This window comes from Vicia villosa, linkage group LG2, assembly GCF_029867415.1.
Source record: "Vicia villosa cultivar HV-30 ecotype Madison, WI linkage group LG2, Vvil1.0, whole genome shotgun sequence".
NCBI lineage: Eukaryota > Viridiplantae > Streptophyta > Magnoliopsida > Fabales > Fabaceae > Vicia > Vicia villosa.
Genome location: NC_081181.1, coordinates 219,872,935 through 219,890,295, shown reverse-complemented (window position 1 = coordinate 219,890,295; position 17,361 = coordinate 219,872,935). Strand labels below are relative to the sequence as shown.

General features: G+C 36.5%; 1 protein-coding gene across 4 annotated transcripts; it reads right to left on the bottom strand.

Moving 5' to 3' along the window:
• Positions 1 to 531: 531 nt before the first annotated feature.
• Positions 532 to 16,459, bottom strand: LOC131653997 (uncharacterized). Of its 4 annotated transcripts, XM_058924368.1 has the most exons (22): positions 16,212 to 16,458; positions 15,631 to 16,015; positions 15,396 to 15,512; positions 15,226 to 15,305; positions 14,691 to 14,837; positions 14,440 to 14,588; positions 14,203 to 14,333; positions 13,944 to 14,066; positions 13,764 to 13,837; positions 11,742 to 12,344; positions 11,509 to 11,620; positions 11,233 to 11,370; positions 10,483 to 10,812; positions 9,769 to 10,042; positions 8,374 to 9,665; positions 7,204 to 7,603; positions 6,195 to 7,102; positions 6,038 to 6,103; positions 5,835 to 5,960; positions 3,180 to 3,424; positions 1,947 to 3,088; positions 532 to 1,078 (listed from the first exon to the last, which is right to left on the bottom strand). In XM_058924368.1, exons 1-22 carry the CDS (start codon positions 16,328 to 16,330, stop codon positions 1,062 to 1,064), a joined length of 6,978 nt encoding a protein of 2,325 aa, XP_058780351.1. In that variant the 5' UTR covers positions 16,331 to 16,458; the 3' UTR covers positions 532 to 1,061. The 4 variants fall into 4 exon arrangements, with proteins under 4 accessions (XP_058780351.1, XP_058780352.1, XP_058780353.1 ...); XM_058924371.1 differs by lacking the exons at positions 532 to 1,078; positions 1,947 to 3,088 and having other exon boundaries at positions 3,240 to 3,419; positions 16,212 to 16,459; XM_058924369.1 differs by lacking the exons at positions 15,396 to 15,512; positions 15,631 to 16,015; positions 16,212 to 16,458 and having other exon boundaries at positions 14,691 to 14,829; positions 15,226 to 15,304.
• Between the last annotated feature and the right edge of the window lie 902 nt (positions 16,460 to 17,361).

The window sequence follows — 17,361 nt, the reverse complement described above, 5'->3', positions numbered from 1 at the left end:
AACTTTTTTTTTTACTAGATACTACTTCAACAAAGAGCTTTAACATGTAACACAAATAATATAAAGAAAACAAAAACTTCACAAGTACTATAAAATGGTGTATATATTAGGGAAAAGGAAAGCTTCACAAGTACTAAAAAATGGTGTATATATTAGGAAAAAGGAAGAAAAAAAATTATTACTCTGATTTTTTAACCCGCAATATCTCACTTTCATCTTTAAAAGGGAAATTTTACCACTAGACAATTTGAAAAGAAAGAATTATTACTCTGATTTTACAAAAATAATAGCTACCCATGAGATGCATACCCTTAAAACCAAGATAGCCAACAGATATATTTAGTTTCTTTCAGTTAAAAAACTAAAACGGAAGAAAATGAAAATTTGACAGTCACTATGGGGGAAAACTTAAAGGATAAATTTCGGCTAGTAAATAATGAAAAGTTGTATAATGCACTCAACTATTCCATTTTTCTGCCGAAAAAAAAAATCCCGTTTTACCATTATAAAATAAATTACTCTACTTAACCATTAAAAAAAAAGATAGACATTCCACTGTGAATAAATTTTCTTGTATTTACATAAACCTGCCATCATATATACAAATAGCTCTTGTTCCTCATTTTAACTAACATCATCAGAGTAAATTAAATCAGTAAATTTCCAGTGATTTCATGTCACGGAAATAAAATCTCACTCCCCCATTAGATCATAGACGGAAAGCACCAAGTGAGCGCCAAAAAAACCTCTTCACTAGCGAGCTTGGGCATGCGCCCGGGCTCAACCCCCTACTTTCTTTGTATTTTCCCCAATCTAATAGTCGGTTTTTAGACAAAATCAGGGGCAAAATTAGTAAAAACAGGGTGTGCCAACTAAAACAGATAAATAACCAATGATCCAGCCCAATTAATCATTTTTGCCCAGACTGCCTAAATTTTTTCTGACTCCACCACTGCTCTTCATCCAAGTGCCATATGTCAAAAGGGTGATCATAACAGGATCAGGAAAAAGACTTCAGCCTAAATCCTTATAGAAAAATTGTTTCTTCCATAATCCCGTGCTCATTCATCAGGTCGCACTGAAAAAGTCACAAATTTAGAGGGATATGCAAACAAAAACAAATAAACAGTTTTTACTCCTCTTAATATATTTATTTGCTTACACAGAAAGATAAAAAACACAACCATATTTTATTTGCATCTTAAACACATGGGTTTCTAGCAGAAAATACTAGAGACGAATATTCAAAAAATTTGCAGCATAAATTGTCATTATAGTTGACTCTTTGATGGATTGGTAATCTTCCACTACATTGACTAAATCTTATCAAATTAGGGGTGAATTCTGTCAAATTTGTTCGACAGTGTAGCATTATTCTATCATAGCAGCTGTGGCTTGCTTCAGAGCTTGAAATGACCGAATAATGAAAAATAAAGAAAAATATAACTAAACAAGAAATGAATATCATGAATGGTGGTGATATACATTTAAAACTAAGATGAAAAAAAATCTAATTACAGGACACCAAGAGGTGGAAAGTCTTGTATTCCTTTTATAGCATTTTTGGAGTGACATGACTTAAAATATGACACTTCACATATATTCAGGTACAGTACAGGTAAGAAAAGAATACAATTAAACATGATGCAAAAGATACTTAAATCAAATTATTCTTCCATAGCACTTTTAGGATGACCAATCATGACCGGGTAATGATTAGACAGAGACAGAAATATAAGAACACGGGATGGAATAATATTAATTGATTTTATGTAGATAGAGATAAAAGAGAATCAAGTAAAGCTAGGAAAAAAATCGAGAAGAACTTAATATCTGTTATCATGGCTCCAAAAATATTGATTTCATGGCATCATCACATTTGCATCAACTAAAGGGAAACAACATCTACATCATCAAAATTAGTAAGCATAGATGAGGAAGTTTACCGCTTCTTTTCTTAGGTGGTCTGATACTCCTGTCCGCACCAGATGAGGAAATGGGTCTTTTTGCAGAAACTATTGTAGATCTCTCATCCTTCTTCGTAGATATCAAACATGAGTTAAGAATAGCATCAACAGCTTCACGCTGTTTTTTCCTTTTTGAAATTTCAGCAACCATACTTTGATTAGAAGCTTTCCCTTTATTGTTTGTATCTCTTTCGCCATGACATCCTTTCATTGAGGAAGTAGAAACTTCTGTAGAACTGCTCCTATCCACTCCAGGATACATAGACAGTTTTTCTGACTTTGAAGGATTTGATGCCTTATGTCCACCACCTGTTTTTTCCACCGGATAGTCTAAGTCATTCTTTGAATTTTGAAACTTGGATTGCCTTTTACTTGAGGGTGTCTTTCCCAAGCTCATCTTCATTTTATGTTTATCTTCTCTTTCAGCATCTACACATACTGTATCCTTCTTTATGTAAACATGCTTATTTTTGGAATCTCTTTCTTTGGTCAGGGAATCTTTTTCCAAAACTGAAAAATTACTCTCATCCCGACTACCCTTATTCCTGCCCTTGACTTCAGAAACACATTTATTTTTCCCCACAAGGGTATGATTGTCATTAACAACTTTTTTTGGTACATTGTGGCCATTATCCTTAGCCTTCTTCTCATGCTTCAATGGTCTTGCATGATTATCAGAATTTTCAAAAACACGCTTACTATTAGTAGTTTTGAACATTGAATGATATGGCATCTTAGCTGTCATGATCAAGTTTCTCTCTTTGGCATCTTTAACAAGAGCTGCCCAGTTATTGTTTGTCTGTAAAGTTCTCGCATTACCCAAAATCCAAAGTGATAACTTGGCCCTTGTCAAGGCAACGTTCATCCGTCTTATATCAGCAACAAATCCAATAGAGCTTGAGTTTATTTGAGATGTAGCAGTGCTAGAATGAGCTGCTCTAACCGTAGAAAGTAACAATATATCAACCTCTCTACCTTGGAAACCATCCACGGTGTTAAATTCAACGTCAGCTATGGTTGAAGATCCAAATGCATTAAGAAAACGAGACCGCAGAAGAGAAAGTTGAGATTTGTATGGTGTAATAATGCCAATTCTTCCACCAATAAACTCAGATGGGTATCTAAGGAGCATACGATACAAAGTTTTGTAAGCTGTCATCAATAATAAACTTATAGACAAGAGAGATAGAGAGAGTACAGCGGTACCGGTACCTTTTCTTGAAAAATCTTAGTATTTCAACCGCAGCATCAGCTTCATTTTCATTACAAAGCGACATTGCACCAGAGTTTTTTCCATGAGCCTCCCGACCATCAATAATATCATAGAATACATAAGGCCCAAGACCCTCGGTCTGATGAAATGGTGCTGACTTGCTAGACATTTGGCTACCATTTAGTAATTTGTTTTCATAGAAATGCAACGAAGGAAACTTGCATATATCGGGATGCATTCTATACTGTCATTGTGAGAAAAAGCAAAGGGAAGGGATTCAGCTCTTTAACATAAAACAGGGTAACAAAAATATAATCAAGTGTGCACCAAAATAACCAAAGAATATACAATAAGAACAAGACTTATGTAATCAATGGTGGATAGTGGTATGGATGTCGAAATTTTGGGAAAGTACAATAAAAGAAAGTTATATCATAGTAACTGTTAAGAAAATGTAGTTGGGCCTAACTCATCCCTACAAAACCGGTTAGTAGGGTGAGGAATTCCCCCACTTATAAGCACATGTTTAGGCCATATATTGTGTGGGAGTCTTAACAGTTAACACACCCTCTCACCCCCAGGACTAGACAATTGGAGCGTGGAAATAAATGGTGGGTGGCCCGATAGCGGAAACCATAATAGGTGGCCCACCGGATCTTAAATCAGGCTCTGATACCATGTTAAGAAAATGTGGTTGGGCATAACTCATCCCTACAAAACCGATTAGTAGGGTGAGGATTGCCCCCACTTATAAGCACATGCTTAGGCTATATATTGCCCGATGTGGGACTCTTAACCGTAACATACACAGATAAAAGCTCAAAAGTAAAAGAATACACAATAAAATACATATTCATAAGTAAGAATCAAAGTTTGTTTCTACTAATATTCAAACATAATATAAAGCAAATAGGTTTTAGTATGAAATAAACATAAAAGTTCAACAAAAAAAACATAGGGAACATTTATAAGTTGAGAGCATATTCAGGGTTTACAAGAGCTTCACTGAACTAGCTGCTAATTGGCCGCTACTAAAAAATGCAATGGAGTTTAACGTTGATCCTAAGGGCTGCTACACAACACTGCAACCGACTACAGAGCACGAGACAACTTTAAGAATCAGGAGGTGCAAATATAAGTTGCAAGGATTTTAGGAAAAGTGGTTGGCTGTTAAATACACTATCAAGCATGATTGACTTTATGATCTACAGTTCAATCCCGACCAGCTTTAGTCTTATGATTGAATTCAGTAGAAATAGTATTGAGTTGACAGGAATTTTTATGATGGTCTCCAAGACCCATAAGCTCAAGCACAACAAGATGAAAATGTACACAGGTTAGAATTTTGCATGACCTTATCATGTGAAAATTGTTTGTCTTTCTCTTTGTAGACATTAAATAAGAGAGCGTCATTAAAGATCGTAAATATTTATTGAAATAGACATAATATTTTCACATACCAAGGGCATGCAAATTTTTAACATGACAAGATCCATTCCCCAACATGACCAGGAAAGAGAATTGCAAAAAATAAAAGAAGGATCTTTAACAAAACTGAATGGCAAATGCAACCCTAAGTACCTCAAGGGTTCCCCAAGGAGCTTTAGACTCCTTATGGGTAAGAACAGTTGATGCCTCTTCAAAGAAACTTATCCAAAGTTATAAATCAAAGGTTGTTGTTAAGTATTTGGATTAGGCCTAACACATCCTACAAAGCCGGTAATGTATGTATCCCCCTTACAAACACCTTTTAATGCCATATCACGTCCAATGTGAGACTCTCAACACACACACACCTCACACTCAAAACTAAACATTTGGAGCATTTGGCTTGCCCTCATTGCAGCCTATAACACCTACACTGTGTTGGGTTTGAAGGGGTGGATTTAGTCTTACATAGCTTAAAGATATGGCTTGTGTTTATAAGGCTTGGGCAGCTGTCCCCTTACAACCCGATTTTGTAGGGATGAGTTAGGATCAACCCATACATCCTAAGATGGTATCAAAGTCTATCCAAGATCCGTTGTTGGGCTTCCCGCATCTTCCCCGCTTCAGGCTCATTGGTGCCCAAGCGTAAGGGGGAGTGTGGAAATTTCCGCCTTTATTGTGGTCTGCCACTAGTCGCCTGATTATGGCATTTGGCTTGCCTTCATAGCAGCTTCCAACACCTATTTAGTGTTGGGATTTAAGCCATGTTGCTTAGAGATATGGCTTGTGCAGTGAACCTATCATGTCCAGTAAACCTTCCTTGATGTGATTTATGTCAATCTTCATTTCTGTCATCAACTTCCAATAACAATAAGGGAAAGGGAATTTGTTCGTCCCCAATAGTTTAATTGATTGAAAAGATACAAGGAAAACAAGAGTGAATATCCTCTTCCACTGGAAAATTTCCCATCAAAATGAACCAATGCCAAAAGATCCCTCCAAAAGGAAAGGACGCTTTATTTATAGCCTTCCTAGACAACCTTTGCTAAAGGGATCACAACCACCCTAATTAACTAACAAAACAGCCAAAATTAGCTGACTAAAAAAACTAACTTAAAACAAAAAATATTCTGTGTTAAACTTGCAGAACCTTGGTATTACGCTCCTTATTAACTTCCCTAACAAAAGCATGCTACTGGATCATATCCTGAAGAAAACTAAAGTACCTGTTCAGTAAGCATAATAACAGGATGCCCAGCCCTTTGTAAACGTTCAAACATGCTGCACTCATAACGAAATTTACTTGCAACATTTGATAAGACGGTTGCAGGAAGCTGCTTTGGGTCACCAACCTTAAATACATAACAAAGGTAAGTCAAATTACTTACCCGATATCTGAACTTCGAAAGTTTGAGTTAGAAACTCTTACCATAATACATTGGGTTCCATTTGATTTTAAAAGCTGAAGAGGAATTAGAGTAGCTGGCTCAAGAGCCTGTAACAATAGAAACAGGTCATAAGGCAAAATGGAAACTAGAAGATTATAAACAAATTATTTATAGCAGCACAGAGATATTTATATATACTTGGGCAGCTTCATCAATTACAACAGCATCGAAAAGGGTATGTTCAGAAGGACCCCGAAACTTGGAGCTTAACATTCTCTCGGAGCAAACTCCATAAAGGTCTCCACCACATCCACTCAATGTAGTTACCACTATCTCAGCTTCCCTTAGTATAGACTTCCGCAGCTGATGCCTAAGAGTCTTGGTTTCTTCATTGGCTTTCTTCTCCTGAGCCTGAACATTCCGAAGATCTTTATATATTTGCCTTTTTTGCTCATACAGTTTGCATAACTTCTTTTCAATTTCAGCATCAGACATTTTTGTCTCATCCCCCATGCGACTTTTAACATCAGAATCACCATCCCTTAAGTTAGCACGTTTGGTTTCATAGAACCTGATAGAATCAACCAGTTTCTCCATATTAGACCGCAACACTGCTGATGAATCTACCCTCAAATCATTCTTCCCATCTTTTGAATGCATCCTATCTTCTGCTATACGTTGATCGACAAGTGTATCAATAAAGAATGGGAGTGAATTTTGATGGACTGTTTTAGCATTTCCAACCCTCACAAGATAAGGCTTGTACATTTTTCCATTACTTCCATAAAGACCAGGGCTAGAAATTCTTGATACCAATTCATCTACAGCAGCATTAGATTGAGCACAGATAAGAATCCTTCGTCTCGCACCGTTTTCGGAAGATTTTGATGAACTCTGGCCATCATCAACCAATTGCCTAGCCACTGCTGCATCCTGCCATGCCCTCGCAATGGCAACACTCTGGTTAATCTTAGGTCTTGAATTGGTGGAAAAAGAATTTTGGGTCATGTTTTCATCTAACGGATTTTTTAGACCATTCATCTTATGTAGAGGAGAAGCTAGAAGGACACTGACAATTGCAACAATAGTACGTGTCTTCCCAGTTCCTACATATACATAACAAACATCCAAATTTCTGAGTAAAAATCATACATAAAAAGTTATAAGATCTCTAAAATTAAGAGATAGCTCAGGGTGGACGTCATACCAGGAGGACCCTGAATAAGAGATAACTCAACAGTTTTATTTGCCTTCGCCCTTCCAACAGAAACACTTATTGCTTGGAGTTGAGTGACATTAAACGATGACCTCAGAGTTTGCTGCAATGACTGGCACAACTTGCTGAGATCTACTTTATATTCACCACGACAAAAGGAATCCTTGACAGGATTTAGAATGAGCGGAAGTAACGGAATGTGTTTTACAGATGACAGTGCATGAAATTCTCGAATTTGGGGGGTAATGCTCATTATTCGGCATCCGTGCCATTTACTTCGTTCAGTGAGATTTCTTCTAGCTTGATTTAAACGAGAAGAACCGTTTTGAAAATAGAACCGTATGATAATGATACTTAAACTTCTTTTATTGTCTTTCTCACGCCTTTCAACCTGCAAACACATATTGATTGCTTTAGCATGACAAAATTATTGTTTCCATTATTCAAGTTGCATTGATGAGAAAAGCCACATTGGCTTGAGGGTAGTGTTTGCCATATTGGCTTGAGGTTAGTGTTTGACACATTGGGGAGCCAGCTAATTTCAGTTCATAAATGAGTTGACAGTTATGTCAAATGAGAAATAATAATTTATATTCAGAGTTCTTCAGAACATTAATTTTACCTCTTCTATCCATTCTTATTTAACCTTCAATCTCAATAGTTAAAACGAAAACAACCCGCGGGAGCATTGGATTAGGAATCAATTATAAGAAAAACGGACATGGTTTGCCACATTAGATTTAAACAATTCTTCATATAAGTTAAAACTCTCAATAAAACATAATAATGCCAACAGAGTGCATCCATATGGCAGCCAAAAAAATCATCATTTGCAAGAATCATTAAGGCAATACTTGTTTAGGAAGGAAGAAAATGAAGAGGAGAGTGAAAATGGAGTGGGATAAAAATGTCTTAACTTTTCACTCCCATTTCAGATTGGAGTGGCCAACATATGTGAGGTGGACTGAAAAAAAGTTATGTTACAATTGCAAACTTTCTGCATTTTTATTGTACAATGCAAATATCAAGAGATTTCCCTTCACTTTCAACCTTCACATTTTGCACATACTCCATAATGCATAGCCCAAAACAATCAACTACAGAACTTCATAGACTGGTGAGAAAACTCCCTATATAAATCATATAAAGAGAACAGTATACCTTTCCAAGCATGTGAATATCCTGATTAGATTTTTGTGGAGGATCTTTCGATAGCAAAACGAAGTCATTTTCTGAAAAGCTCTTGCATGTTGCAGAATCACCATCGTCATGGACAAAACGAACAATATGAAAATCATCAATTCTCTCTATTGACATCACAGAAAGGCTTCCATAAAACATCTCCTCCCATGAAGACATCTCAAGAAAAGAATTTTGAAGTTGTGCTTTAAACTCCTCCAAAACTAATGGTCGGAATATTTCCACATATTGTTCAGCTGATTGAAAACATACAGGAACTTCCTTTAATTTGTTAACAGCTCGGCTTTCATCTTTTCTTGCAGATGACAAACCAACTATTGTAAAATAATCTATTTCAAGAATAGGTTTATACCAATCATCCAAACTTGGTGGCTTGAATCTTCTCGTTTGGTCCCCTGCCTTATGAAGACTACCGGATCTGTTTTCAAGAGTAGTTTTTAGTTGAATAACTTGTCTTTTCAAAATTGAAGTGGGCTTTGGTACATACAACTGGGTACGCCCCACAGACTTCAATGCAGTTTCTAGCGGGTCATCTTCAGAATCCCGAAAATCACTTAAAACTTTGTTACCAGAACATGACAGAGTGTCACTAATTTTGGAAGCTATATTACTGCCTGTTCTATTCAAACTCTTAGTACTAACAGTTTCAACAGAAGATTTTATCGAATTGACCCTATCCTTGGATTTTGAAATTCCTTCCCTCTTACAACTCTCCGGGCCCTTTGAATCAACATATGAAGCAACTGCAAGCTTATTGCGTAAATTACCAGAGTCTTGTTTCTGAGAAGGAAGACTGAAAGGTTCAGCAGTATCCTTTTTCTGGAAGGCCTCCTTTATTTCCTTAGAAGTTTTCATATAAGCAACATTCTGGATTGCATGGTCAGATGCTGGTGAACTATTACCAGCAGTATGAGGCATTATGTTGCCATCAGATAAGTTTTGACCTGTCTCACTAACTGATAAAATGGCATTAGAAAACACATTTGGTTCAAATTCATCATCTGAAAGAATAACTATAGTTTCCGTATCTTTTTTGCCAGTCATCACTTCAGAGTCCAAAATTTGCAAGTCTTTATCTTCTGTGGATGAGGAATGAATATCAGACCTTAAAAAGTTATTTTTAAAAGTCAGGCTTCTAGTTAATGATGATTTGAACTTCGCATTTTCCTCCTGAAAATTATGAGAGTCTTCACTAGATAGAGACATGGTCAGGCGAGAGACATGTTCTGTCAATTCTTCCAAGGTATAACCATCTAAATTGACAATGCAAAACAAAAACAAAACATATTAATGGCATAGAACTCATAGAAACATGGGGAAAACAAGGACATGAAAAAGAAATGAAAAAAAACTCACTGCTTGTAATAAGATTTTCAATGATCATGATTGCTGACGCAGAAGTTTTATTACAAGAACCTTTGAACAGATTCAGTAAATAAGTAAGTGCTCGCTTCCAATAAATAATTACAACTTTTAGCATTGACTTTCCCCATTCCATGAGATTGTGAATCCATTTGACACCCAATTTATTTTTGACCAGCATTGTGAAATTTCTAAGCTCTTCTCCACCAAATTGGCAGAGTTTTTCAACAAGAACAGGGAGAATCTCGAGCAACCGAACACAAGTCATCTGAAACAACAAAGAACTATTAAATGTGAAGTACTTCCTGATTTTACAACCCAGATGATCTGAGAACTGCAAAAGTAAATAAGCTAACTTTCTTTTGTAAAACAAACTTATTGATATTAAATAGAGAGAAAATTCAAAGAGAGAAGTTGGAAAAGCTAAAAAAAACTCAAATGTGATGAAATCTCAATTACTCATTTAAACCTGAATTCAGAAATCAGCAGCAAGAATTGACGTATCAAATCATTTACAAAAATGTTCATTAATAAATTATGGACAGTAGCCAAGTTTCACATTTGTATGACATCAAATGATGAAAGCATTATAAAAGCAATGAGCTGAATGTACTTTGAGTGTGAAATAACAGTATTTTAAAATGCCACTAAACATAACTAGAAAAAAATTTACAATTCCACAACGGAAAACAACAGACAACATAATACCTGGCAGAAATTGTAATCAATGAATTCCTTGCCTTTTACCAGGCACCTACAGAAAACAGGCCATGCCATTTCAGATAGTAAGCGACTAAATGTTTCCTTTATTTTTAGTTCAACGTTGACAACATGTTTATCAATATCCACAGGCAGAGAATCAAAAGCTGGCTGTTTCAAAAACCCGCCTTGTGAAGAGAACTTTGGCACACTTGAATCACCATGTCTATTTTCGAGCAACTCTGGGCCAAGTGCACCCTCATCTTTGAGTAATTTGCATAAAAGAAACCAAAAATGATGTAAAGCATGAAACTTCAACAGAACAGAATCCAGTTGGACCTAGCATGGAAACACAATGATATTAGTACAATTGGAAGAAAAAAAAGGGCAATTGGTCAATGATCACTAGATCAGGATTGTCAAACTCTAAAATTTGCACTGGAATCTCTGCAAACTCGACACATAAACTTCTAAGAGATGACTTAATACAAAAATTGTGTTTACGAAAAGATGATTTAATACTATGTGCATAGTAAATATTCAACTATCTAAAAAATATCCAGTTACTAGACATGACCAGTGACCAGACAAACATAATTCAACATGGATACACAAATTCACAAATCACATACTAGCTTTTTGACTCGGCACAAAAAAAAGAGCATAACAAGCTCATGATCTTTCCTCTTTTAAACACACACAAAGGAAGGATAGATAGCAACCACGCTATTATCCAGTAACATTTGCTGAAAATATTACCAGTTTCATAGCATGTTTAAGTCCCAAAATAGTTGCATGCAACGAGGGTCTGTAAGAACAAAGAAACTTCAAACCACAAGAAAGACCACGGGTATCTGAAACTTGTTCCAACATAGACTTTCCAAACTGTCTAACATCCTGCATGGAAAAGGCAAAGGGCGTATCTTAGGTTGTAGTATCTCATAAATAAGTAAAAGAATGAGAATAAAACTCATCAAGATTTGACAAGGGCAATAACACATGATCTATAAGTTCAGGATAAATTTGGCATATTACGTCATTTGGATCCAATAGTGAAAGGATCAAGCTTTGACTCATAAGTGGTTCCCAAATCCACTGACTTCGAAGTTCTCCTTGTCTCATCTGAACCAGAAAATGTGTAGTGAACCTGAGGGGCAACTCCAAATTACTTAGTCAATAAATTAAAAACCTACTTCTAACTTAAAAGTACAAGGCCCTCGAACTTCAATATAACATAAGATGAATATGGAATCAAGCAGGAGTTCAACCTGTTAAATGTTCTTATTAGAGGAACAGACATAGTCAACACTTCCACTGAGTTCTTGGTTTTGTTTCCATCACCACCATCATTAGATCCAGTTGGAACTTTCCACCCAAACGAAGTTGATATTTCTGCAGCAAAAGATGAAAGGCAAGATCTGACTGGAGGCATCATTTCAGCACTACTCTCAAACTCTACCATCGGAAAACGAGATCGTGCCCAAAAAACAGCTTTGGAAAATGAAAGTGGAAGAATTGACGGACTGGTATCAACTAAAACATCAACCCATAGCATTGGAATGCACATCCAATCTTGACACTCTTGAGAGGCTATACCACTCTGCACATTGAATTCACTCCAAGAACTATTACAATCCTGCTCTTTGCCATCTAGAATAGATGACGGCCAAATATCATCACTTTCATCATCCAATTTAGGGAACTCGTATGCCATGCTGCTACCAGTGCTACGAGTTACGCAGCAATTCAGCACTGAATATATTAAAGCAGTAGCATCTGATACTATGATTGTCTGTATAAGGTCAAAAGCAGGTTGCCTCAGAGAACTGTGAAGTGAGGAGTCCTTCAAAGATGAGACGAGCGAGGGTCCCCTGTCCAACACAAAGGTTGATAAATAGTCAGGTAATGAACTGAAGAGTAATCCAAGAATATCATACACATCACCGTATGATTAAATTCAGTCATACTTTAAATGCAGTAGTAGTTTTTGTATATGTTCTAGGACAGTTCAGTCAGTACACTAACATTGTACAATTCATGAAGTCATTATCCTAGCCCATATCTTTCTGTGGTGGAAATGGAAATGCATCACCAAACAAGGCCTGCTATTGTGCCTCAACTCATTAAATTTAAAGTCACTATTTGAGTTTTTCCTGACTTCCTGAGTAACAAGTAGAAAGTAACAGTAATAGAGTGTACGACGTGTGCGTGTAGTCTGAGTCTCTGTTCTGTGAAGATGTTTCTGCATGTGCAATAATTGTTACAGAGCTGATGCAGTCAGCTGTTAGAATTATTTAGAGTCTGTTATAGACTGGACGATCTGTTACAATTCTGTTAGATTAGAATATAGCAGAGTTAAGATATTGTGTATGAACTTCTAGAAAATTTGGTGACATTTTTCATAACACTTTCTCAGAGAATCATCTATGATAGATATTTTTTACCCCTTTCCCAGTTTCACTTTTTACCCCATTTTCTCTCTAAAACATTCTTATTATGGTATTGAGAGTGGTTTCTTGGACCAGAAACGTTGCTTTCTTTTTTAATTATTTTTTACATTTAAACCATTAAACTTCTCTCACTGTCTCTGTTAACTAAAATGAGAAAAATTCCTTGTGTGAAAGCAACAGATTGAATCGGTAACTAAAGGATGCAAAGATTGGTTGTTAATCCAAAGTTTCCACTGTGCTTTGAATCAGAATATTGTGATTAGTGAACTTAGCAGTTACTGCAAAGTACATTTGCTTCGAACAGCAGGATCAGTGCCAGGAACTAGATTCAAAGGATAAAGCCCTATTGCGATATTTACTAAACAGATCAAGAAACTCCAGACAACTTTGGCCTTCTCAATAAGTTTTAATATACCTACAAAAGGATTATCTATAAATACGACACAACTTACATTTTCAGTAAGAAATATAATTAAAAGGATTTCCTTGCGCCTTGGTAAATAGGAATTTCCTATGCAAAGTATTACTGCATTCTAAGTCATTTGCTAGAACAATATGTGGCCACTATTGCTTATATTTGTCTTATACTCAGAGATAACAATGATTAATAGATCCAACGGATAGTCACAAAAGTTATCCACGTGAAGTACATCTATAAAGCCATTTACTTTTATTTTCCTCTAAAGCTCTATCCATTTAAGTCAATTTCTTAGTCCCTATTTTTTGCATTGTTAACCTGAAGATAGGAAAATTTACTTCTCTTTCGGTTAGCAGTGACTTCCAAGTTCCAGAATTTTAATTTAAACCAGGACAGACAAGAGGGAGAGTAAAACTACATACCACATATGCGCACACTCAAAAGGAGGGCAAGGAGGGCTCATCTTGTAACCTCGGTGTACAATAAGAAGTGCCATCTGAAAACATAGCAACTAAGATAAGCCCAAAAATCTTGCATTCATCAATTACTAAAGCTACACAAACTATGCAACAGCCACCATGCAAAAATGTAAATGTAATAACCTGACATGCCAATCTTCTTGTTAGAATGCTGAAGTTACTGCTTGCTGGCACTTGATGAAGGAGAAAATAGAGAAAATGCCTACGTTGCTTTTCATGCTCCCCATCATGCAAAGCTTCAAGAGACTGGAAGATTTGATCAGACATTCAAATAATGTCAGCAGCAGAGCAAGCCATCCTTCTCCACCCCAACCCGCCCACAAAAAAACAAAACACACACAGAGCAAGCAAACAAACAAACACCAGATTAATACGCACATGCCTGTAGAAAGGGTTGGAATAGACCAAAAATATCTATATGGATTTTCTCATTGCGAATATGGAAGCACTGACCAAGTAGAGTGTTGCGCATTGCACTTGGAGAAAGTGTAGAGCTTAACCAAAGCTTACAGCCTTAAACCAAACCAAAAGAAAATGTCAGAAAAACAAATATTTTGAAATTAAGGAAAAAGTAGGGGGAAACAAGTAACTTTAGGAACTGGAAAAGGAAAATGTGTACCGAGCATTTCAAAAAGTAGTCTCAAGCAAGTAACAGCATGTGAAAATTCAAGTGAATCGCCACTAATATGATTGAGTACAATATCAAGAAAAAAGGGATAATTTTCCAATATCCCTTCTTCAAAAGCTGGAGGATCCAAGAAACCGAGTCTTCACAAGACATGCGTCAAAATGTACCATGTAAATATTAGAAAAGAGCTGACTAAGCTAAATCTTGATACTCTTAAAAGAAAAGAAAAACAAACTACTTACAGTGATTTGATACCAATCCATATGGACATGCGATCCAGTGGAGTTTTTGGTGTTGAAGTCTCCATAGCCAATGGCAAAGTATCTGCCTCTAAACAGCCAATAAATTTCTTAAGCAATGGTTGAAGAGGTTCCAAGTCTACTGCGCTCCTAAGCATGCGCATACACAATCATTAACCGTTACCAAAAAGACAAAAATGCTTAAAATGTCTGGAAGGAGAAAAATATAAGTGAAAACAGTACGGAAAAAAAAGATAAGCAACATGGTATATTTCCATGACTCTATCAACGGTAATTGGTAATAACAACTTCCTACCATGCATTTAAAAGATTTGGGTTCACCGTTCGCATCCTCATATATTTTTTTAGTCAAAAACTTGGTTTTAAGATAAGATATTACTAAATACCTTTCTAGGATTTATAGACATACAATGAATTGATTTCAGAAAACACAAGTTCCACAGCGCATTAACAGCTACAAAATGAAATTACAACTAGCATAGCTGAAGCAATTTCGTGTCAACCAACAAATGAGTACCTTACTCTTCCCATTGATCCTGCTAGGCGGTATCCAACAGAACGAACGCTTCTCTTACAAAAAAGCAATGCATACACTCCCTGGAAGAAAATAGGTTGAATGTCTAAAAAAAATAATGATAATGGATCTTGAAGCAGAAATATACAGCAGGGAAAAGAAACAAAAATTACCGGAAATTGTTGATGGCCAGACAAAGCCAGTTCGTGCTTATTATCAATAGCCTCGACAAACAACTCAAACTCAGTGAACAGAGGCTGATAATCTAAGAGAATTGGGAACATCAATACCTATTTCAAAATTGAATACAAAATAAGATGTGGAATAGTATAAAATGTATATCGACTATAGTAGTCTGACTCAGAAGTCGGAACTAGTGACAGAGGAAAGCATCAGAAAAACACCTACCTCGTACAAGACATTAACAACATGAGCATTATCGCGTGCAGAATCATAGTCTTTCCCTGTTATTCTTGCATTGATATCAGTCAGGTGCGATGTGACCCTCTCATAATCAAGCTTTCGTAAGATATCAAGAAGAGGAGCAATGGAGGTAGAGTCATACTCCATAGTATACATGTCTTGGGCTTGATGATGCTGGGAAATACACTGCAGGCAGTTGCGCATTTCATTGGAGATTCTGTTCCATAACTGCCTAAGAGGTGATTGTTTCCGGTGGTCTTTGTAGTAATTGTAAAAAGTCTCCAAAAGAGGGCCCATTATATCCCAGGAACCACACCATATATGACTTTGAGTAGGCAAGGCAATTAGAAATTTATATGCATCAGCAAACCTGTGAAGAAGATACAAATCTTCATGATAAGGACCTAACATATTTATATGACACAAGTATGATTAACACGCAATTATTTATTTGAAACCACCACACCGGGTGCTTACTCTAGTAGGATATGACAAACATGCAACTAGCAACTAGCATTCAAAAGAAAACATAAAAATGTAGTAGCATAAACACAAAAGAAAAGAACCATTTCTCTTTATGGAGATGGAGGCGAGTGTGATCATCATCGTCAGCGTCCCCTTCTTCTTCCTCGATGCTTCTCCACCTTTGGAGTAGGTCTCGTCTGGTAGCAACTTCGTTCGCCATTCACGTTCACGTTGAGTACTTGAGTTTAGGGTTTATACTTCAGATTATCAATTGTGAATCAACGAATCAAGAAATTAGGTTATTCGCGCGCTGCACTATTTCTCTACAATTATTTTCCTTTATTTTCCAACTATTTTATTTATTGAAAATTTTTCAATCCACCCCAATAATCTCTTAACCAGCGAAATTTCATTTATGTCTCATGCTTCAAAATTCAATTTAATTAGTAAGTTTTGGAATTTTCGAGTTATTTTCGTGTATTTCGCGTAATAGAATTTGAGTACACTTTTAGGTATATAAATCATTAATTAGTCTTAGAAACATAGTTTAGAGATAATGTAAGTATTTTTTGATGTATAAAACAGACGATCGAGCCATCAAAATGGGGTTTTATAGATTGAGGAACAGTGACAGATGTCGTTGTTGAGTCTTCGAAGTTTCAGAACAGTGATAGATGTCATTGATGTATACTTATTACCTTTTTTGTCCTTGGTGAAAATTATTTATTTCTAACTTTGCTTATTATTAACAATGTTTTCTTTGAGAAAATTTAGGACAGGAATCCCTAGAAGTTCTACCACCACGGTCGGAAGATTGCATCTCTCGTGCAGCTTACCGAGTCGTGGTTCCAGGATGTCATCATAGCTTCTGGACTAAAGGACCTCTGTTAAATCGGGTATAACACAATACATGATGGGATGCTGATGGCATTTGTAGAGTGGTGGCACCCAGAGACGTCGTCATTCCATCTACCTCATGGTTAGGTTACCATCACTTTGGACGATTTCGCATGCCTCCTTCTTATACATATCTAAAGTACCCTCCTTGGTCATAGTAGGATGACGAAGGAGGAAGCGAGAGAGACTCTGATTGAGGAGCTCGACACTGATCCTGAGGATGCGCTTGAGGAGGTAGAGAAGACCCGCGGCGCGCAGGTGAGGTTTTCCTTCTTGACGCAGAGATTTGATGTCGAGCTCCTTGCGACACCCAGGCTGCTGGTGACCCAGTAGAGGCGGAGATACACAGACAGC

What these genes read in the sequence shown, in the direction of transcription:
- LOC131653997 (XM_058924368.1), bottom strand. Translation starts at nt 16,330, where the DNA reads ATGGCGAACGAAGTTGCTACCAGACGAGACCTACTCCAAAGGTGGAGA. An exon ending in CACTATTGGATCCAAATGAC is followed by an intron (nt 11,371 to 11,508) that starts GTAATATGCCAA and finishes TTTTCCATGCAG; the next exon opens with GATGTTAGACAGTTTGGAAA. An exon ending in CTAAGATTTTTCAAGAAAAG is followed by an intron (nt 3,089 to 3,179) that starts GTACCGGTACCG and finishes TATGCTCCTTAG; the next exon opens with ATACCCATCTGAGTTTATTG.